The sequence below is a fragment of the Poromitra crassiceps genome (assembly GCF_964638095.1).
Source record: "Poromitra crassiceps genome assembly, contig: HAP1_SCAFFOLD_586, whole genome shotgun sequence".
NCBI classification, from domain to species: Eukaryota; Metazoa; Chordata; class Actinopteri; order Beryciformes; family Melamphaidae; genus Poromitra; species Poromitra crassiceps.
The window spans coordinates 8,916-33,311 of NW_028151822.1; the positions used below are offsets into that span (position 1 = coordinate 8,916).

At 44.2% G+C, this 24,396-nt stretch overlaps 1 protein-coding gene across 1 annotated transcript; it reads left to right on the top strand.

Annotated features, from left to right (window-relative positions):
* Positions 1–216: 216 nt before the first annotated feature.
* Positions 217–22,876, top strand: LOC310771390 (equilibrative nucleoside transporter 1-like; the record flags this gene model as incomplete). The annotated part of the gene is made up of 10 exons (XM_083664013.1): positions 217–221; positions 646–785; positions 3,288–3,422; positions 5,624–5,721; positions 12,643–12,715; positions 14,837–14,904; positions 17,715–17,823; positions 18,128–18,213; positions 19,735–19,934; positions 22,765–22,876. The coding sequence occupies 10 exons, from the start codon at positions 217–219 to the stop codon at positions 22,874–22,876; spliced, it is 1,026 nt and encodes a 341-aa protein (XP_083520139.1).
* Between the last annotated feature and the right edge of the window lie 1,520 nt (positions 22,877–24,396).

Sequence of the window (24,396 nt, forward strand, 5' to 3'; positions counted from 1 at the left end):
TAATCGTCTGAATCTTGCGCATCGAACCATGTCTTCCTTTTTCGGATCAGATCAACACAGTGGAAGTTATAGCCCTCTTTGTACAAAGACAAAGACAACATTTCAGATTATTTGGCTTTTTCAAATGGCTTTTTGGAAATCCGCCTAGGTATCTCCCTACAAAAACCACTGCCAAATACTCATGTTTTGGTATTTTTTCATCTTCTTTGAGTTGGGATGTGGTAAGGCTATGTCTCCATTTGGTTTCTAGCCATAAATACAACAACCACAGGTAACTGTTTACACTCTAAAAGTGTTTTTTATTCTAGGTGAGAATCAACCACTGTGTTTGAGCTGGTGTTACTCAGGGGCAGTAAGATATAGAGTCATTCTGACACTTGGAACAGAAACTTCAAAGTCTTACCTTTCAGAAAAGGTCAGGCAGTTGTCTGTAACCCTAGCGGTTCAGCCAGAGTAAGCATTTTAGTTTGGGTATGTCATTTTCACCATTTTCTTCAGAAATAGGTGGCTTTAGAAGAGGATGAAAGGAATTGAGTTAAGCTCTTTTGCTTTTCATTGGGTTAGGGTTAGTTAAACTCTTGCTTTTCATTGCAGTCCGATTTGAAATGAGAGTGATGTTTCCACCTGACCTGTGTCGTCCAATAGGATCTCTCAGAAACTGCGTGTTCTGGGCAGCCTGCTGGTCATCATGGCGGTCTTCATGCTGACGGCAGTTCTGGTCAAAGTGCCGATGGAGCCATTGACCTTCTTCTCTGTCACCATGACCAAGATCATCATCATCAACTGTACGTTTACACTCAGAAGACTCTGGTAACATTTAATGTAGTTCTACTTTTATGAGTATATTCTGCTACAGAAAAGACACATTTGAATTCAAAGTTGTCACATGTGGACATTTTCTTCAGATACAAGAATTGAATTTTTTTTTCACATGTGAAAAGTTAATTTTAAATGAAAGACAATTCACAGGACAAAATGGGAAATTTCACATTCTTACATATGAAAACCAACATGTGTCCAAACAGTGTTCACATGTGGGTTTTCACATTTGTAAAGATTGTTATTATTGACATTAGGCTGTGTTAGCCTTTGTTCACACCAGTCGCTTAGGGTTAGGGTTAGGCTTAGACAGAGCTGAAGCTTGAGGCATGCTGAACCGGTCACACCAGAAGCCCTCTCTTTTCCTCACCGCCTCGCTTGGAGCTGGTCCACCGGCCCCTTCCCCCCTCACAACAGTGGCGTCAGTTCAGTAAAGGCCAAGGTATGGCAAGGTCCGCGGTGGGGGGGTGTAGGGGGGGTTTCCGCCCCTTGCTTGAAGATTTTTTGTGAAATCAGTTGTGCAATAGTCAATATTCATGAGTTGTTTCTATGCAATTAATTTATATGACATAATCTCAACCTTATAAGGTTAACTAAGGAGACAACTACAGTATAAGTAGTAAACATATTTTCTTTATTCCAGTCACTGTAAAACTAACATAAGTGGAGGGGCACGGTGGCTCAGTGGTAGAGCTGTCACCTCACAGCTAGAAGGTCCTGGGTTCGATTCTCACCTGGGACGCTGTGAGCGCTGAAGGAATGCGTGCCCGTCCGCATGTCCTCGAGTGCCCACCGCCCAGGTGGGGTCATCAAAAGGGCCCTTCTGTGTGGAGTTTGCCTGTTCTCCCCATGCCCCCTGGGGGTTTCCTTCATATAGGAACCCCTCACCAAAACATGCAATATCCTGGTTGCTAATGTGGTTCCTCCTCTGGTCATTAAGGGCACCTGTTCGGAGGGAGGGGAACTGGTTGGAATAGCGTGAACCTCCCACGTGCTATGTCCTACCGGTGAAGCTTCCCCTGTCAGGTGAAAAGAAGCGGCTGGCTAACTGCCCATGTCTCGGAGGAAGCATGGAGCCAGTTTCGGCTCTCCCCAGATTGGCAGAGGGTGGAGTAGCAACCAGGATAAAATAAATTAAAATTAGCACTAATGGGGGATACAAAATGGGATAAAAAATCTGGGGGGGGCGATAAAAAAAAAAAACATAAGTGCAGTTTATGAATGCTGAACAAATTACTGATTACTATTACTGATCCATAACATTAATTCTAACAGGATGAAATCAAAGGGCTACAATTATATTCACCTTACTATTACAGAGCCAGAAATAAATGCCATTCACATATTAACAGGTTTCCACAAACATATTAGCTACTGGTAATTTATAACTCACGTTTTACTAGCGAGGCTTTTATTGCGAAAATCCATACTTCCTGTTGCAGTTAACTATCTTAGCTTAACCTCGATATAAACGGTGCCATGGCACTAGTCCGATACCTCACGAGTCCGACACCTCACGAGTCCGAAAAAAGAGGCATTGGACAGGGGATCATGTCTATGTTCCCCGGGTTCTATGTTCCCCGGGTTCTATATTCCCCGTTTTTCACTAACCCTAAACCTAACCTCCCCCAGACCCTAACCCAAAACCTAACCTCTCCCACCCCCATGCCTAAACCTAACCTCCCCCAGACCCTAACCCAAAACCATGAGGTGTCGGTCTCGTGAGGTGTCGGACTAGGGGGCAGTCCCCATATAAACGCAGGCATTTAATAATCACTTCGGGAGGCTTGCTCCATAATAAAACAACATTCCACACAATACCAACAACAGGTAATGAATAATATAACATAAGAACATGTTCAGGACTCGACATGACATATTTAACCGACGTGCTGCGTCGGGGGCTGTCAGGTGAGGATCATTAATTAGCGTACATGAACCGGCTATTATTAGCGCATTTGGGAGCGCATTAGCGCCCTTGCCTCACAACTTCCATTGAATTCATGCCTGGCTGCTTCACGCGTCAAGCTTGGAAAATAGGACTGAATCCTTAACGATCGCTTGAGTGTGCCTTGAGCATCCCTTGAGTGCGACACTGTGCGGCCGGTGTGAACGGCCTCGCCTGTTGGCAAGGACGCCTAAATGAAACTTGTGGGTTCAGCGTAGGTTGACCTTAGGTTGAGCGTTGCTTCGGCATATGGTGTGAACAGGCATTTAAGTGTTTGTACCCACATTGATTATTATTGATCAGTGCTCAGTATTTGACTCCATCCCTTTTGTCTAAATACAGTCAATGAGGTTTCTATTTGAACACAATTTTTTTAATCAATCCTTACATCAAGTCCAGCTGACAGTGTCTGTGCTGTAAGGTCAGTAGTTTCAGTCAGCAGTGTGTGTGTGTGTGTGTGTGTGTGTGTGTGTGTGTGTGTGTGTGTGTGTGTGTGTGTGTGTGTGTGTGTGTGTTGCAGCATTCGGGGCGGTCTTGCAGGGCAGTTTGTTTGGTATGGCGGGCAGGCTGCCTGCCTCCTACACCACGCCCATCATGAGCGGGCAGGGCCTCGCTGGGACCTTCGCCGCATTCGCCATGATCTGCGCCATCGCAAGTGAGAGAGACCAGGCACACTCTACGGGCCCTATCTTGCCCCTGGCCTTAGGCGCTAAACTGGCGTTAAACTCACAAAAACACGCTTTGCGCCTGACTCTGGAAGATAGCATCATGTTTTTAGGCCCCGAAATGCACTTTACGCCGAAGAGGCGTAAAGGATGCAACCGTGATATCATCAGTGGGCGTGTCTTATTCTAGGCTGTGAAGATGAGCAGGAAGGAGAAGAAGGCAGCGACAACATGGAGAAAAATAATTTGCAGTGGTCTGCTGAGGAAACAAAATGTTTAGTGGTGATTTGGGCATCTACCGAATTTCAAGAAAAGCTAGAATGCCGAACTTGCGGAAGAGATGACCAAGGCTGGGTTCACTCGAACGCCAGACCAAATAATTAATAAACTTAAAAAACTGAAGAAGGACTACCGAGGTAGCAAAAAAGACTTGGGCAAAACGTCCTCCCACTTTGGTTCCGCTTAAACTGGTGTGAACGTGGGCTGGTTCGCCAGAAAGCACCAAGGTTCTGAGACTCCAGAACAGAGCCAGAGCCGGTTCTTTGGCTGTTGAAACACAAACTGGTTCAAGATTGGGCTCTGGCCGAGAACTGGCACTGAAAATAGGTCGGTGGAAAAGGTGTATGAGTCTGTATTGGTTCTCAGTTTAGACTGATCACTGACAGCAGGTGAGATACCAGAGCTGTCTGTCCCCATGGCTCCACCTGACCTGTGGAGTGGCACAGGGGACTAAGCTAGCACCAGTCATCTTCCGTGATTGACAGTGCTCTGCGCTCCCAGGTAGCCAGGTGGAAGTATGTGGATGACATGACCATCGCAGAACAGCACCACCTCACCCAGCCCTCCTCTCTGCAATCTGTCATGGACAAGCTGTCCTCCTGGGTTTCAAACCAGGCTATGCAGTTAAACCCTAGTAAATGTAAAGTTGTTTATGTGCATTTTTCCCACCATCCACTGCCCCCAGCCCCCCTGCTTATTAATGACCACCATCTAGAAGTGGTGTTGTCAGTCAAGGTCCTTGGCCTAATGGATCCAAGCGAACTCGAACTGGGACCAGCAGGTCAAGCAAATGCTTTCCACTGCCAAACGTAAGCTGCACATCTTGAGTAGGCTTAAACTTTTTGGTGTAGGCAGAGCTGATCTAGTGACCATTTCCAAAACATACATGATCCAGCCCACCATAGAGTATAGTGCTCCAGTGTGGCACTCCTCCCTATCAGACTACCAATCCAATCCGCTGGAGAAAATCCAAAAAAGAGCCTGCCGCATTATTCTTGGCAATGAGTACAAACACTAGCAGCCCTCCCTCAGTATCCTCAGCATCTGCTGGCTCTCAGGGAGGAGAGAAGATCTGTGCCGATCTGAGTTACGCTCATCATGTCCAAAACTCCCACCTGAGAGAACTCCTCCCTCCTCTAATGGGTCTGTCTCTGGCCACAGCACCAGACAGGCCAGTAAGCACCAGTCTATGCCAACAAGAACTGAGAACTTTAGGAACTCCACCATCCCCTACCTGAGCAGACTTGTAAATTACAATATGTAACTTGATCTCTTATATTTTAACCCCTCTTTTTTCAAATTATGTTTTGTGTTAACTCGATGCAATATGTTCCTGAATAAAAACTTCAACTTCAACTATCAGTCACTGTGTGCAGGTATTCTGCAACAGTGTGGTGTCTTTAGGGCAAGATAGCATTGCATTTTAGATATTTTTTTCTGCAATATAATTTATAATTTGGTGGATTTATTTATTTCCCCCAGAACTGACCGGGGGGTAGAGATGTGCAGATGAGCTTTTATGCCATCCTAATCCATGTGTATGCATGAACCAACCACTCGCCATAAATCAGCGCAAATTATTTCATACTATTTATAGATCTGCGCCCACCGTGCACGCGACATTTCACTATGCTATTAAAGGAGCGAACTTACGGTTTCTGCTGCCGTTGGTGCGATCGCTGCAGTCCAAGACTCCAAATAAACTTCCATGCTGTATTATGGGGGGCGGGATATTCGCGGTCAGCGCGGTTATAACTGAGGCCCGCGCATCACTACCGGGGGGCCAGATTGATTCGGGGGCTGGACTTGGACCATGGGCCGCTAGTTGAATAGGCCTGCTGTAATGTGTAACGTAATGTAATGTAATGTAATGTAACGTAATGTAATGTAAGATGACCTCTTCCTCCTCCAGGCGGCTCGGAGATGCAGGACGCAGCGTTTGGTTACTTTATCACAGCCTGCGTTGTGATATTTCTGTCCATTCTGTCCTACATTGTGCTGCCTAAACTGGTAAGCTATCATCTATAACTCATAAAAGGGCAAACCTGTGTGTGCGTGCGTGTGCGTGTGTGTGTGTGTGTGTGTGTGTGTGTGTGTATGTATATATGTATCTATCCTCTGTGTTTAATTTTCCTCACCATCGGACTGACAGCATTCATATTTGGCACAGGTACCAGCAGAGGTCTCGAGCAGATGGTGAAAGGGCGGGATTTTTGAATTAGGTCATTATGGTCGATTAGTAAAAATGGCCAAAAAATGGCCACACACACACACACACACACACACACACACACACACACACATATCTTATGCCCAGTGCAAGGGTAAGCGTTATCTTTGCCAGTTTTAGCACTCAAAATATATTTTTTTTATTGCCACTGGGTCAGTAAATCAAAGGACGTGTTTCAGTGCCCCAGTGGTAATTAAAAGAAAAAGAAATTGAGATTTTGAGTGCTGGAAACTAGTAAAGATAATGTTTGCCCTTGGACTGGACGAAAGATATGGTCCACCGACAAACAGACAGACAGTGATTGCATGTGCCAACGGGCACTACCCACAGCAGCTAGCAGGTGACACCCACACCCACACCCACATTTTAGCACTATATACCCACAGCATCCAGCAGGTGGCACACACACACGCACGCACGCACACACACACACACACACACACACACACACACACACACACACACACACACACACACACACACACACACAGAGAGACCATCAGTCAGACAGACAGACAGATTGCATGCACAGATTGAAGATATAACCCTCAGTCTTTAGGTTTTGACATTGACTGCAAACGGGTTGATGTTATCTTCCCCGAAACCAAACTAATACTACTTGGCGCTTACTGTCGTCCACCAAAGCAAGATGTAAATGTATTTTTTAAGTCATCGAGGGCAATGCAAGGTGCTGCAAAAATATTGTGTAATGGGTAAAAAATATACGTCTATAAATTCATGGGTACGGGCACAGGTAAAAATGAACTAAATGCGGGCAGGCAGTGCTTGAGAAAAACGTAGTAGCAATGTATGTTTTTGTGTTGCGCTCAGACTGAATTCACAGTCACGGTAATCTGCTACATAACGTGGGCAGTGTGTGTCACTTGTTGGCGGAAGTCAGTCTGGTTAGGCAGAGGCAAGAGGAGAGATTGGAGTAGCATACTTTCCCCCTGTTAAACAGTTTTATGCTTTTTTCTACATTTAGCTGACATGTTTCAAGTATGCATACTGCATTGTTTGATGCTATGGACTGCACAACATAAACATTCAAAACTCGGCCGCCCAGTCAACGTGTTAGACTGGAGACGCTGTCTGGTTTCCATAACGACAACATGGGGAAAGTGCAAGTCGGTGGAGAAGTTAACGTTACTTGGACGTTGTAAAAGTGCATTTCTGTCGAGCCTGCTGCTGCCTGGGTGTGTGTGTACTGTCAATGGTTGTATGCTGTTAGTGCCCTGCGTGCCCCACCCCCCTCCTCCTCCGTGGTGGGAGGAGTCGAGTGTCTCTGCTCTGCTGCGGTTTGCTCTGAGTTTGATCTGCACTGAAAAGTCAGCTGCCTGCACCCCCCGCTTTTTTACAGCGTGTCCTCGGCTCCCAGCTGAGAATAATGTAACTTTTCATAAAGACGCTGGTGTCGCCGTGTCGGCAACTAAATCATATGGATGGACTATCGCAGCGGACACGGATGGGGCTCAATTGTGGCAGCAGATGACTGCTGTTCACAGGCACAGCTAACGACGTTATGCTTCAAGCATATCAATGGCGATTTCCGTTTCCTCATGACTTCTTCTCTCTTTTCTCCTGGCCTTTGTCTAATCGGGAGGGCACTGTCGCCACCTAAGGGTTCTGTAAAATAGGTTAGACACATTCAATAGCTCCCATATTGTAAGAGGCGATGTAAGAGGCTTAGATCGACATTCCCCCGTCAAAATATGAATTTGGAGTTATTGACACCATTTGCCGTCGCTGGCAGCCTACGGTAAATTTCTCCTGACGCCATTTGGCGTCGCTGGCACAAGTGTTCGAAATGGGCTTACTTGACAAGTTAATGACGTTTAAATCCTCCCTCTGTGGCGGGTCTCGTAGGGTTCCCTGTAGAACACGGCGCCCCCTCCGCGTCTTCTTCCTCCTTGTTGGGCTCCAGAGGGAGGTGGAGGGGGCTCGTGGTCTAAAAAAGGGTCATGTCGTATTAGGTTTTAAGATGGCGTCTTCCTATGTCACACTGTCTGAAGAAGGGCATGCTGCCCGAAACGTAACCACCGGTGTCAAATAAAAACACCAAAACTGGAGCCTTTGCAGTGTGCGAGCTTTATTAATTTTTCTACTATTCCTGCCTCGAGCTCTGCACCTGCCCTATTAGGTTTGGATTGTGCATGTCTTGCCTTTTTTCCATGTATTCACCTATTTTGACACAGCACTCCTGGGACTCCGTTGCAAAACCGGACCACGTGATACTGCGTAAGATTCCCTACGCCTTTTTCTACGCTACCTTTACGCTACTTTTTAACTTCTATCATGACTGACTTGCTGTCGAACACTTTTGAATTCACGGAGCAGGACTATTCCCGCATTATGCTCAAAGACACTCTCTTCAACGATACTACGGTGAGCTCTACTAACAACGGGTCTATCAAAACCCTATATAAACTCAAAGATAAGGAGGTACGTCAATATTTACATGCAGTATCTTTAAGTGACTACCTAAGAGTCAAGAGAATCCCCCGGGGACTACGGCTTGCTAAAAGCCCGATCATTGGGAGAGATAACGAAGAATATATCAAACGTTGGTGTGAGATACTAAATAAGTGCTCATTCGACCTCATGGCACTCACCATTCAGGAGTTATCCTCCCAACTGGCGAAAACAAAAGAAGAGGTTAATCTACTCCAACAACAACTCATGGCGGATGCGCCCAACAAAGACGACATGACCCGGCTGTTAAACGAATGTGAGCAGAAACAAACTGAGCTGCGAAAAGAAATAACTTTGTCTAAAAAGAAAAAATTTGACCGTGACACAAAAGACTATGAACAAGGCACAGTCTATCAGTGGAAACAGAACCTTCAATCCACACAGAGAGACGCAGGACAGAGACAAAGCGGACAACGCTGGAGAAGAAGAGACCCCAGACGTTTCAGTCCATCTACATCCGCCTCCTCACGCGACATGGATGTACAAGTGTGGTAACTGCCAACAATGCAACTTCACGCGAAAAACCAACAAATTCTATCACCCACACACAGGCAAAACCTTTAACATTAAGGGGATTATCTCATGTAAAACCAGTAATGTGATCTACATGTTAAAATGCCCCTGCGGCCTGATGTACATAGGCAAAACCTCCAGACCTCTGAAGAACAGAATCTCAGAGCATAGAAGCAATATCAGGAACCATGATCTCAAGAGTCCTGTAGCTAACCACTTCAATCATATGCACCATTCTGTTGCCTCTCTCAGCTACACTGGGATAGAGCATGTGCAACTCCCACGAAGGGGGGGTGACATTAACAATCTTCTTCTAAGACGCGAGCTCTTCTGGATCTACACTCTGGACACTTTGGCACCCAGGGGCCTCAATGAGGAAATGGACATTCGTCCTTTCCTATAACTGAACTTTTTGTGTGTTGCATTCGAATGGTCTCTCTCGTTCTCTCTCTCTTTTTAACTTTATTACTCTAACTTTATTACTTCAAGCAATCGTGGTCCTGCGTTTTTTGCCATTGTTACACCGGTTTCAAACATATAGAGGCGCCTCTCTAGCGTACCCACACCTTATGACGGCCCGCTAGCCTGACGGTGGTGTTGGACCACACTATTGAGCTTTCCTCCTATTACTGTATGTACATATAGTCACACATATATATATATATATATATATATATATCTCCTTCACATAATGCAGATCTCGCATTTAGGCATTAATACCACTTTGGAACTCATTTAATTAGCAGTACAATGCATATGTGAGTTGTCCTGCTTTATCTGTCATTTATTATAATATATTGTATTGTATTGTTCCATTTCTATCTTTGTATACTGTCATCCTGGGCACCTCCAGTGGATGCCCAGGCCCATTTTGTGGGAGATGTGTATTATTATTGTTGTTTCTCTATGGTCAGATTTGGTTCTGTCCACATAAAAGTCTGGAGTATAGCCAATATGCCACAACTGTGCTATTTTCACTTTTGATCACAATGTATAATTGTAATTGTATGTAACTTTTCTTCATCCAAGCTTTTCCTGTCACATGACCAAGTTGACCCACTTGACTGCGTCATGTGACTGTTCCATGCATGTATTTAAGATGGCGTCTTCCTATGTCACACTGTCTGAAGAAGGGCATGCTGCCCGAAACGTAACCACCGGTGTCAAATAAAAACACCAAAACTGGAGCCTTTGCAGTGTGCGAGCTTTATTCATTTTTCTACTATTCCTGCCTCGAGCTCTGCACCTGCCCTATTAGGTTTGGATTGTGCGTGTCTTGCCTTTTTTCCAGGCAGGACTCGATAAGCCTAGGCTTCTTCCTGCCCCTTTTCAAACAGTTCGCCTTTTTTATGTTTGAGTTTACGTATTTTCTTTTTGATGAAGTCTATTAGACTGTTATGTTTACTGTTTTTTTCACTTTATGTATTGTTTTAACTGTTTGAAATAAATCGTTTCAATCAATCAATCAATCAATCAAATATAGCCTACATTATGTAAAGTCATTGACAAAATGTGTTTTTATTGTAAAACTAAATGTGAAGTAGGGCCAATTTATTGGAGCGGACATCACAGTATAGGACATGACAGTAGAACCGCGTTACACTGTCACTTATCTAAATCACATTAAATCTGCGAGGGATATATAGCCCCAGGATGACATATATGTTTCACATAGGGTTGTGTTTTGATTTCGCAATTTTATTTTGTCCAATATTGAAATGTTCTACAATTGCATGTTGTGTGTTAACATTACACATTAGGAAATCAATGAAAGTGTGGACCCAAGCAGCTCAAAAGGCAAAAGTATTCAAATTGAAAAAACGGTGGAGCTACTAGGAGTATTTTTATATAGCAATATTTAATGCGAAGTAATATATCTGTGTACAGGCAGTTACAAATCAGAATATATCTTCAAAGTTATACGGGCAGACAAAACGCAACGCGTTTCAACCACGTAGGTCTTCCTCAGGCAATGTTAGCTGGGCGTCGGCCGCCGCACCTGTGTATATAAAGCAAAATACGTGGCAACAGTCAGTTGGGATGACGTATGGTGGGCAGTGCTATGACATCACAGTATAGGATGGGCCTTGTTAAAGCGACGGAGAATAGCAACAACATACACAAGTAATAATAATAAATACACAATAATGGTTACAGCAGAAGACAACAGTCTATAGGGTATAGGCCATAAGTTATAGGCTAGGGAGGAATAGGCTAGGGAGGAAAAAGGGGGAAAAAAAGGGGGGGGGGGGGGGAGAAGAGAGGGAGGGGGGGGAGGAGGGGGAGGGGGGACAGCTGAACACCACATACAGGGCCCGGATAACAATATCATGACTGAATGCAACACAGTTAAATAAAACACGCTACTGTAGGTCAAGGTCCTCGTTAAGTCCATGCGGGCTGACAGTGTTCCTGTCTGTGGGCTTACGATAGATGGATGAGTGTAGTTTATTGTTGTGTTTGTAAACAGAGACAATAAACTACACTCATCCATCTATCGTAAGCCCACAGACAGGAACACCCTCCTCCACGCCACTAGTTATCACCCCTCTCATCTCAAGGATAATCTGCCCACGGGACAATTTATGCGCCTTCGCAGATTATGCAGTGACAAACGTGACTTTGTCGATAAGGCCACCCAGATGCGTCTCAGATTCCAGGAGAGAGGGTATGGGCGGAGACCCATCTCCCACGCGTATAAACGCGCTCTATAAAATAAATAAATATTAATAAATAATAAATAAATATTGCTATATAAAAATACTCCTAGTAGCTCCACCGTTTTTTCAACATTACATTACAAATTTCTCCCTTGGGAGACAAAATAAAGTAACCTTGAACCTTGAATTATTTCTATCTACCTTTCTATCTATTTAGGCTAATTTGGATGCGATTTATTATAGAAATGTATTAGCCCAATGCATGCTGGGAGATTTCACATTCGTGGCTTTGGTAGGGAAGCCAGGCAGTGAACATTTGTTTGGGCAGAATTATCTCGTTTTCTCTCGCCTTCTCCCCCACTGCACAATTAGGATGATGCAACAGCCTCTGAATGCCACGGGCTCAAAACTGTCATGTTATAAAAAACTGTCATGTTGTTATACTACGTACGGTATAACAACCTTTTTTTCCATCTGACTTTGTGCCTGTCTGAGCGCACGAGAGAGGGAGTGAGAGAGAGAGAGAGAGAGGGTGACAAACTGTGAGATCAGCAGAGGAGAAGCTGTGCGTGGAATATCCGCGGCGCACTGAATAAGGCCTGGTTTTCAAAAGCGCAAAGCGCTAATTTAACGCCAGGGGGGAAGATATCGTTAGGCCAGTATTTAAGGCCGAAACGCCCATTCTGGCACTGCGTCACGCCTGTTTGGCCTAAAGCGCATTTTGGGGCCTAAAGCCATGTTGCTATCTTCCCGAGGCAGGCGCAAGGCACGTTTTTTTGCGTTTAAGGCCAGTTTTTGCACCTAAGGCGTGTGGGAGAATAGTAGTCTTTCAAATTGCGTGTTTCCGCCCTCACCAATGCGTAAAGATGCACACAGTGCAGAGAGATTTATATAATAATAAAAAAAAATGATATAATAAATACATACATACAATATTAAAATATTACTATAATTATTGTAATCTGTAATGTATTACTGATCGAAAATAAAATAAACTAAATTGTACAGAAGATAAACTCGCTGTCGAACTCTTTCCTGTGTCTGTGTTTTTGTTAGGAGTTCTTCCAGTTTTATCAGGAGCGCAAGAAGACGTCTGAAGAGGAGAACTCTTTAAGTCTGATGAAGAAAGGTAGGAAGAGTCGACTGTCTGGATTGCAACACCAGGTGGAGCCTTAGGCCAGAGATATACTTTATTTTACTGCACCTTCATGTGCGCATAATGGTTGCCTCTCATATCCTGCATCTGTTTGCAGCGTAGGATGCGCAGGATATGTATGCAAACACATAGCCAATCTCCACCCTTAGCCTAAAGCAGTGGTTCCAAAACTGGGGTACTATGGGGAGTACTTGAGATCAATTGAAAAACGTAAGAATAAATCTTGAAAATAAATAAAAATGTTAAAATAAATCTGGTAAGGAGCCACTACCATTTCTTATTTTGCAATGTTATATTCTTCAAAGTGTGGGTTATCATCAGTGTTGGGCAAGTTACTTTCAAAATGTAATATACTACATATTACTAGTTACTTTCATTTGAAAGTAATAAGTTACTTTACAATATTACTGTCTGTGTAGAGTAACTGGTTACTTATTACACTACTTTTGCATTACTTTTACCAAAACAACAGCAGCAGCAGAATGACATCGCCGCCCCAGAACCATCCCTAAAAATAATTTCAACCACCTTGAAGTCAGTGTGAACAATCCAAAATTCTAAATATTATCCTTTTCCTTTGTTATTGTCATCTATAGTGGTTATTTGCATAAAAACACACAGTTTGATTAGGAAATGATTGTATCTTTTTTTAATATGTGCTTTGATTTAAAAAAAAGTAACTCAATTTGTAACTTGAGTTACTTGACAAAGTAACTGGTATAATATTACTGAAATCCTATAAGTAATAAGTTGTATTACTGAGTTACTGCTAAAAGTAATATATTACATGTAATATATTACTTTTGTAATGAGTTACCCCCAACACTGGTTATCATTCATTCATTGCATTGCATGGGGGGGAGATATGTACTGTATGTGTGTGTGTGTGTGTGTGTGTGTGTGTGTGTGTGTGTGTGTGTGTGTGTGTGTGTGTATATATATATATGTGTGTAAATATATATATTTACTTTCATATTCACTACATATATATATATATATATATATATATATATATATATATATATATATATATATATATATATATATATATATATATTTACTTTACTAGCAATGTACCCGGCATTGCCCGGGCTAAATAGGTACAAAGCAATACAACTGCGTCTTTTGCTTGGCCGGAAATTATGGTGGTGTCCAGATGGTTTCCAGGATTATCCAACCTGCCTTGATCGTCCCTGGGTCCTAACCCACCGCCATGCAAATATTTAGTCCAATCCAACCTGGGGTGTGGGCGTAAGGTGGCTTTCAGGATTTTCCAGGACCTTCCAGGTAGTTACAGGACTTGATGACCTGGCAATGACCTTCCCTGGATCATAACCCACCGCCATGCACATTTTCAGCCCAATTCCACCTGGGGAGAGGGCGTGAGGTGTTTTCCAGGACTTTCCCGGTGGTTCCCAGGACTTGATGACGTGCTCATGACCTTCCCCGGATCAGAACCCCCCACCATGCAGAATTGCAGCCCAATCTGACCTGGGGTGATGGGTGTGAGGTGTTTTCCAGTTGATGAAGGGCCTATGACCTTCCCCAGATCATAACCTCCCTGACAGGCAAAATGTCAGGCCAATCCATCATGGGGTGTGTGTGTGTGTGTGTGTGTGTGGGCGTGAGGTGTTTTGCAGGACTTTCCAGGTGGTTCCAGGACTTGATGACGTGCCCCAGATCATTAGCCTCACCATGTAAAATGGCAGGCTAATTTCAGGCCAACTTCTACTTTATTGTGTAGATCAGGGATGGGCAACTTTCATGATAGAGAGGGCCACACAAAGAATTCCTCACTACCAGAGGGCCAGATTTTGCTGAGGGCTGGGGGCCGAACGGCGCCAAGTCCCTCACGTACTGTGAGGGAAGCTGCGGAAGCCCCCAAATAGCCAAAAAGGGCGAGCAGACATTTCAATCATCAAGACAGCCAGAAAAATAGCTAAAGGGGTCCTATCTCCTCTGATACACATGACTGTAACTAATGTATGTATGTATAGATAGATAGATAGATAGATAGATAGATAGATAGATAGATAGATAGATAGATATGTATACATACAACATATATATATATATATTCTCATCTCTCCTCAGAGAGCAGCGCGGCTGAAGCGGCACATGGCGGCGGCCAGAGTGTTTCCATCCTGAGAATCTTCAAGAAGGTCAAACACATTTAGATGTTTCTCCACAGCAGAACCAGCTTCACACTGCACAGCAATTATTTCCCAGGTTTCATGGTACTTAGCAGAGTAGCTGTTCTAGGTCCTATAGATGTAAGAATCAGGAAGCAATTAACATGTATGAAGCATTACATGTAACGTACTGTAACTCAGTCTGTGGCTTGATTTTTCACAGGCACTCGGGCCAAGTTTCGTGGAACCTCTGTGCGTTCCTGAGCTAGCCTTTCAGCGCCTCAGCCAGCCAGTAAATAAAACCAGATAAGAAGATCCACAGGCTACTAGTAGCTAAGAAACAGAGTCCACGAATGTCGGCAAATGGGCCACCACAACACAGAGTCCCCTAAAACATCCACCTGAGCAGAAAAAAAAAAAAAAAGTTTTATCTAGTGAAGCCCTTCTGGCCAAGCAATGTGACCCACGATCTGGTTGCTCGCATTCTCTGTGTGCTTCTGCTTCAGAGTCACCATCGGGACATGCGTGTGTGTGTGTGTGTGTGTGTGTTGTAGCGAGTTTGACCCTTTTAGTTTAAGGGAAAGTGGGGTGCAAGTCAGAGTCTCGTCTGACAAATAATAATAATAAATTCGAAATCAAATAATTCAGTCAAACCATACAAACAATGTAGCAGACAGCAATAGCATAGCAATATGACACAAGAAACCAGCACTGCAAAAAACAAACAGCCAACAACTCACTTTTCTATTTGTATTGCATACGTGAAATTAATGAACATTACACACACAGATCATGTGTGTGTGCGTGTGTGTGCGTGCGTGCGTGCGTGCGTGCGTGAGTGAGTGAGTGCGTGTCCGTATAGCCCCACAGTCAAGAGTTCAATCCAGTTCAGAGGCAATCCAGTACAAAGTTCGTTACAAAGTTAAATCCAGTTCCCAAAACACAGGGTAATGCAACGTACAGTAAATCCAGTCCGGGTTTTACCGCGGATCCACCCAAGTCAACACAGCAAAACAGGAATTTGATACACAGCACAGTACGTTCAGTTTGTATCATGTGTCTCAGCGTCAACTACTCACGGTAGCCGTTACTCAGTCAGTTGTCAAGGAGAGATTGTGTCAACAGCCTTGGCTGCCTTAGGCTGAGTCATCATGGAGGACGACTCCTGGAACTCCGAGGGAAAATAAACTCCACTGTTTCAGGAAATCCCAATCCTTCTCCAGGGCGGACTACTATCAATCTTCTCACGATTTGGCTACACAACGCGGACTTATCACGCACGGACGCCGATCGCTTATTAAAGATGAGTTTAACTTTTGTCTGCACACACACTGACAGCTGCCAGCTCGCTGGTCTGACACACACTACTACTAGTAGTTTTCCGGGTGGTTGGTTCACACTACGCGGGGTTTTTTGGAGAGGGCTGTGATTGGATTATGGGACTCTGTGGGTGGTAACATTGAGAGTCATGAATGAACTCCTGATGAGTGGGTGGTGACGTTCATTGAAACGAGCTGGTCGTTACAATGTGTGTGTGTGTGTGTGTGTATGTGTGTGTGTGTGTGTGTGTGTGTGTGTGTGTGTGTGTGTGTGTGTGTGTGTGCGTGCGTGCGTGCGTGCGTGCGTGCGTGCGTGCGTGCGTGTGTGTGCGTGTGTCTCTCTCTCAGATCTGGGTGCTCGCATTCTCTGCTTCTGCTTCACCGTCACCACTCACCATCGGGACATACGTGTGTGTGTGTGTGTGTGTGTGTGTGTGTCTCTCTCTCTCAGATCTGGGTGCTCGCATTCTCTGTGTGCTTCTGCTTCACCGTCACCATCGGGACATACGTGTGTGTGTGTGTGTGTGTGTGTGTCTCCCTCTCTCTCAGATCTGGGTGCTTGCATTCTCTGCTTCTGCTTCACCGTCACGTACGGTGGCGCAGTCAGTAGCGCTGTCGCCTCACAGCTAGAAGGTTCTGAGTTCGATTCTCGCCTGGGACGCTGTGGGCGCTGGAGTTGTGACCCCCCCATATCTTCAGTGCCCACTGCCCAGGTGGGCTATCTCATCGAAAGGGCCTTTCTGTGTGGAGTTTGCATGTTCTCCCCGTACCCCCCAGGGGGTTCCTCTGTACATAACCCCCCACTAAAAACATGGAGACGATTGTCATCCGCGACCAGTGACGACAACATCTGAAGTTGGTCCAATGATGGTCCAATGATGGTCCACGGGCGCTGGAAAGAAAAAGCGACCACTGCTCCTGGCCTGCCCCCTGGAGAAAAGGACAAGCCTGGATGGGTCAAATGCAGAGGACATATTTCACCGGCCACCAGCATGAGTGTGTGTTGTGGCCGCATGCATGTGTTGTAGTGTTCGTGTGACAATAAAGACAGGCTTCCGTGTGTGTGTGTGTGTGTGTGTGTGTGTGTGTGTGTGTGTGTGTGTGTGTGTGTGTGTGTGTGTGTGTGTGTGTGTGTGTGTGTGTGTGTGTGTGTGTGTGTGTGTGTGTGTGTGTGTGTGTGTGTGTGTGTGTGTGTGTGTGTGTGTGTGTGTGTGTGTGTGTGTGTGCGTGCGTGCGTGTGTGTGGGGGGGCGGCTTTAGCTCAGGAGGTAGAGCGGGTCGGCCAATGACGCAAGGGTTGGCGGTTCGATCCCCGCTCCCTCCCAGCCGCTGTCGTGTCCTTGGGCAAGACACTTAACCCTCCTTGCTCCCGATGGTGTGTAGGCACCCTGCGTGGTAGCCTGCCGCCATTGGTGTGTGAATGGGTGAATGTAGACTATCTACTGATTGTAAAGCACTTTGGATAAAAGCGCTATATAAATGCAGGCCATTTACCATTTACCATGTGTGTCTCCTCTCTCAGATCTGGGTGCTCGCATTCTCTGTGTGCTTCTGCTTCACCGTCACCATCGGGACATACCCGGCTGTCACTGCCGACGCCAAATCCACCATCGCTAATGACGGCTCCTGGGGTACACACACACACACACACAGTTCTTAGAGCGGTCAGACCGCTGGACCGATGCATCAAGCTCCTTTAATGTATTAAAATTTAGAGAAAGTTCATGCGCTAAACCACAGTTAGGAAGACGGAGACTGGTGCTCAACAGTTGAGGAACCTTATGATGCTCCTTTAATGTATATTGATCTGTCAGATCAGAGCGCCAAAAATCAGAACTGGGCCATTTAAATGCCAGGTCTGAAAGGGCCTTGCTTACTCAATCTGCTTAATCAGCATTTCAGTGGCTTCCATTATATTTTGTTTTGTGTCCTCAGAGCTCTACTTCATCCCAGTCTCCTGCTTCCTGCTCTTCAACCTGTGTGACTGGGCCGGCAGGAGCCTGACTGCTGCGTGTATGTGGGTCAGTACACAAACACAACACTACACAAACACAACACAATATAACTAATATACAACCACAACATCAAAGCTTATTAAGGGCCACACCTCAGCCACGCCTCCTACAGCTATACTATGCCTCCCCAGGCACGACCAATCTAATTGACCTATATATACTGACCTAAGTAACCCTCTACCCCATCTTGGCGTGCATTCAGCACCCCCCCCCCCCCCCCCCCCACCCTCCTCTCTCTTCCCATCTCCTCTCTCTCTCATCTTCTCCTCCACAGGACACTAAGGCCCCGTTTACACGGCAACGCTACCTGCATAAAATTGCAAACTTTTTTAGCGTTAGTGCCTTCTTCCTTTTACATGGGAATGGCGTTCTTGGGGCATGAAAATGCAAAAAAGTGAAAACAGCTCCCAGAGTGGAATTCTTTGATAACGCTGCCCCTTACTGTTGCCATTTAAAGTGGAGAAACGCAATTCAAGTGATGACACAGTCCCCCTTCACCATGACAATGGTAGTGTTGTGCTCGTAGGAGCTGGTTTGGTTATGAAATATGATTATTAATAATTATTCATTATTAATATTCATGAAAGTCTCAGATTTGACAGAAAATATTGTATTCTCTGTAAGATTCGGGGCACCAGCGTGGATAAGGCCACACACCTGTCTAAAAGTCAAGTTATGACTATTTTAGACACCAAACCAAATTATCTATCAGTCTCATAATGATATAATGTACATTGTACAGTTAATTGAAGGGTCAAAGTCCGTAAGCTTCTGTCACAGATTTCCACAGATAAAATACCTCATGAACAATAACCAAGATTCATAGAATTATGTAATAAAAAGATTTAATTAATCACAATATCAATGGACATTAACATAATGATTAAAATGTCAGTTAATCACATCTAATTCTACAACTAATAATCTATCACATATATAGCTAAACATTACATCAATTGTGTCTGTGTGTGTGTGTGTGTATGAGTATGTGTATAATTTTGATATAATTCATCTTCACATTGGCATGTAGCCTATTCATTAAAGACATTTCTTTTAACAGTGCAAACAGCAATTTTACATAGCTATTCTTTTGAATAGAACAGACCTGCAAGAGTTTACATCATTAGTGCAAAAGAAATTTAGATTTCAGATGAAATCTTCTGAATAAAAGGATAATTAGCTTATTGAAAATTATGGATTTAGACGTAGAAGTAGAAAAGCTAAATAAAGACAATCACAATGTTGCAAGTGCAATCAAACCGAGTAAATATACAATATGTACATGAGGGGAGGAGTGTTCCGTGGATAATACATATGAATTTACAACCACAATTGAATTTACAACCACAACTAATATACGTACAACCACATTATCACCAATATACAGTACAACCACAACCTAACTAATATACAACCACATTATCACTATTATCTCTCTCTCCCTCTTTCTGTATCACTCTCTCTCTCTCTCTCTCTCTCTCTCTCTCTTTCTCTCTCTCTCTCTTGTCTCTCTCTCTCTCTCTCCAGCCGGGGCAGGACAGTAAGTTGTTGCCTCTATTGGTCGCGGGCCGCCTGCTCTTTGTTCCTCTCTTCATGCTGTGTAACATTCAGCCTCGCTCCATCCTGCCCGTCTTCTTCAGGAACGATGTCTGGTTCATCCTCTTCATGACGCTGTTCGCCTCCAGCAACGGATACCTAGCCAGCCTCTGCATGTGCTACGGCCCCAAGTGAGACCCGCCCCTTTTCTCTGGCCAGCCTCTGCATGTGCTACGGCCCTAAGTGAGACCCGCCCATTTTCTCTGGCCAGCCTCTGTGTTTTGCTCGCACCTGTGTTTATTCTGCCTTTCAAAAGGGTCTATTAGGCCTATTTGTTGTCATCTTCTCATTCTTTCAGTTATTTCTGCTTACTTGTAAGATTATGTTGACTGGAAAGTCCTCCTTCTGAGGAAAACAAGGTCTAGCACCCTATGGTTTTTCTAGAAATGTGATGATCAAAACAGCGTTTCTAATCATGAATGATTGTGATTCTATTTACTCTTCTATTTTTTCTCCATGCAGAGAAACCACATCCAACTATTTAAAAATGCTCTCTGAATTATCCTTGCACTGTGTATAAGTTACTCTAGGATTGGGTAAGGGGTTGATCATGGGAAGCTGTCCTGTTTGGGCCGCGGGGGAGGGGTGTGTGAATGTGCAGCATGTCCAAGGCAATAATATGAAGGAAATAACACACAACGGGCTCTATTCTCCCACAGGCCATCGGCGCTATTACGGGCCTTAACCGCAAAAAAACGTGCCTTGCGCCTGTTTCGGCAAGATAGCAATAGGCTTTAGGCTGCCAAATGCGCTTTAGGCCGAATGGGCGTGGCGCAGTCCCAAAGTGGGCGTGTCGGCGCTAAATACCAGCCTAGTCATATCTTGGGAGCTGGCCTACATTTAGCGCTTTGCGCTTTTCAAAAGCAGGCCTATTCTTTGCCTTCACTGCTTCTTCTCTGTCACCCTTCTCTCTCTCTCTCTCTGAGTTCCCAGCATGCATTGTGTTTCTTCATTTCGCTACTAAATAGCCACCAAATGAGCCAAAATAGATATAAAAGGTAGTTCTAAATTAATGTGTAATGGTAACACAGCCTGCCATTGTCAACATTTCAATATTGGACCAAATAAAACCTCGAAATGAAAACACCACCCTATGTGAAACATATATGTCCTCCTGGGCATATATATACCCCTTGTCGAGTTAACGTGATTTAGAGAAGTAACAGCGGAACGCGCTTCGGAACGCGCTTCTAATGGCATCTGCTATACTGTGATGTCCGTCCAATAACTTGGCCCTATTTCACATTTAGTTTTACAATAAAAACACATTTATGCAATGACTTGACATAATGTAGGGTATATTTATGTGCATCATCCTTCCTGCAGCAGGCGAGAGAAAATGATATCTTTCTGGACAAACTTTCACCAATCTAATAGGCTATATTTTTCTAGCTGATGCATAGAACATTATTTTCACTTTGATCTTGCTATAGTGTAGCGTATTTACATGCTTGCAGTATTGAAACTGCAGTTAGATTGGTTTGAGAAGCATAATAATATGGAATAATAGCCTATAATGCAGACAGACAGGCTGGATGAAGGAAGGGGGGGGGGGGGGCAGAGCGTTTGGCTTTCGTCTGGTTTTGCGGGATCACTGGAATTGGAGCTAAAAAGGCAAGCGTGCGATTCGTTTATTGCACTTATCCAATGAGCATGATGGTGCATAATTTTACGCCTAAAAGGCGTGGTTGTAATGCTTTGGGCTGCATCTAGCGCCAGCACGACGATATCAAGTGCGCCTTTCCACGCCCACTGCTTTGATCTGCGCCTGCCGCTCGGCCTAGAAACTGCGCCGATGCAACGATAGGGGCCCAAATGTTTTTAAGAGATTATTGCAGGGACCTCAATTTTGAGAACCACTGACTTAAAGCGCATGGTTTTGCGCAGCCACAACTTGGAGCCTTGCCGCCGCCGAGCGGCAACAGCGAGACTGTGCATACTCAAACGTAACTTGTCCAAAACGTTATCGTGTCGTTTACCAAGAACTTGCAATCATGTCGGTGGGGGAACATTTTATTGTGCCTCCATTTCAAAACTCATTCCGGTGAGCCTGCAGAAGGCTTTGCTAGATGAGGGACAAGCACGTTAAATGAGGAAATGGCATTTCCTCATTCCTCACAACAATGAATTGACGGCGCAGAGTCACATTTTCGACGTGCTGCACACCCCCTACGCCCAGCTGTGGCGACCCCCTCGGCGCAGTCAGCGCCGCCGATTTCGCTCGAGCATAATTTGCGCTTAAGACTTAAGAGAAGCGGGTGTTTGCCACTGGGTTGTGCATACAGTCTCCCGTCTGTCAGCGGGGTGACAGACTGACAGCTGGAGTGGTTGGGGAGTGGTTAATGTAAATGTGGAGCTATTGTTCACACCCCCATGGCTGCCAGGTGTGAAAAAGTTCCTTTCTTTGCTTTGAGGTCGATTTTCTCAGGATCTTCATACTTTTAGGAGTGTGAACATTCAAATGAGCATACTGTATCTTCTTCAATTATTTTCAGATTTCAATGTGTGACACATCGTTTGAAAACATACAATCTGCGTATCAAGTCAAGTCAAGTTTATTTGTATAGCCCTAATTCACAAGCATGTCTCAGTGGACTTCACAGAGAATATGTCTAGCTAAATCTAGCTGACACAACAATAGCAATTACAGTAGTAATAATGTCAACATGATTGAACAATCGTATGATAGAGACAGAAAGAGAAAGAGAGTGAGAAAGGGGGATGGAAATGTGGGGGGGGAGAGAGCAGGGAAAGGGATGGGGTGGGGAGGGAGCAGGGAAGGGAGAGCGGGGGGATGTGGGGGATTATTATCATTCATAAAAAAAGACCTTGCCCCACTTTCTACACAAATTACCAGTCCCACGGGGAGGGGGGGTGACTATTTATAATAAATGTAGCAGTGTATTATTTAATGACCTGCAGTGAAGCTCCTCTGAAGCTTCTCCTCCTGTCCGTCTTCAGGAAGGTTCTCCCTCAGGAGGCGGAGACAGCTGGTGCCATCATGGCCTTGTTCCTGTCTCTGGGTCTGGCTCTGGGAGCGGCGCTGTCCTTCCTGTTCAGAGCACTGGTGTGACCCGGTCTGGTCTGAGCTGAAAAGCATGTGTTAAGTTTTGCGGCTTAAGTTGTGATGTTTAGGCGAAAAACTTAACACAAGTTTTTTCGTCTGGGAAACAACTGGGAGCAAACTGCCATCTGACAGTCAGCAACACTGAGAACAGCACTGTGTTAAAGTATCTGAGGATGTTCACACACTACAGCTTTATCACATTTACCCTATTTCCTCTAATATTATTTTGCTTAACTGCAGAGGGTGCCAGGCCTTTATTGGCAGCAGGTTTATATTACAGACATACCTTTATTTCCAATTCCCTCTGCGTATATTTGCTCATATTTTAGTATGAAGCCTCCATGTTTTCTGATCTGCTTCTGTTGTTGTTTTGTTGTTTTTCTTTACTGCAATACATTATGATAATTACGGTACAGTAATCGGCGACGACATGCTCCAGAGAAAAAAGGAAAAGTCAGCCACTGATACTTGCATAGGTGCCCATATGGTCCTTCAAATGTAGCTACTGCCATCTTGTGACACTTAGGTTAGGTAACTGCAGTTACATTATATAACAGTCATGAGTCATGAGTTTACCAGTATGCAAGTTGTTTTTCCTTAGTTTTTTGCCTGTATTTGTGGCCAGTCTTTATTTGTTTGTGTCGGCCACACCCATGACCATTAACGGATGGCCAGAACCCAGCTTTTAATTGGCCATTAGTGGAAATACGGTATCTCAAATTACTTCTCTGCTCAGATGTCAATGTTAAACTCCAGTCAGGAGGTGGCGAGTGTTTCCAGAGTCAAATCAACAGATGCTCTGTGGGCAGGGGCACATGCTCTATGGGCGGAACCAAAATTTTGCTGTACGTGGGGCTAAATGCTCTGTGGTTTAAATTAACGGCTTTGTGGCGTTTCTGCTCAAACTAGAACAATAATTATATATTTATTTTCTCCACTCATTTTGTTTTGGTTTCATTTGCTGGAGTGTGTGTTCATCCTTCACAATATAATTTAGAAGCGACATATTCTGTCATGTATTCAGTATGCATCGTGTAGGATTCCTTACAACTGACACTTGATATTGACTTTGCAACTTTGAATTGCATTTATTCTAATATGTATTTGTATATTATTATCAGCAACAATACTGTGTATCCACACTTTAAGTAATTTAAGTTAATATTGATATTTTGCCAAATGACAAAGTGAAACCTATTTTGAAAAAACTAACCAACAAACTGAAATTTCATGCGTTTACCCTAATTACAATAAACATTAATATGAGCATCATGACATCACAATGGTAACATCACGACACCGACATGACAGTCATGAGTAGGAAAAAACATGGTTGGTAATAGCATCAGCTATAGACAGGTAACAGCAAATAGCATTAACAACTACTTTATTGGTATGCTTGCTGATTGGTCTGAAAGCATACTACCGGTAAGTTGAAAAAATAATCATATACTATAATCTTATTTTTCTTGCAATATACAGATCATTTCCCAAAAATTTGAATATCATGGAAAAGTTAGTTTTTC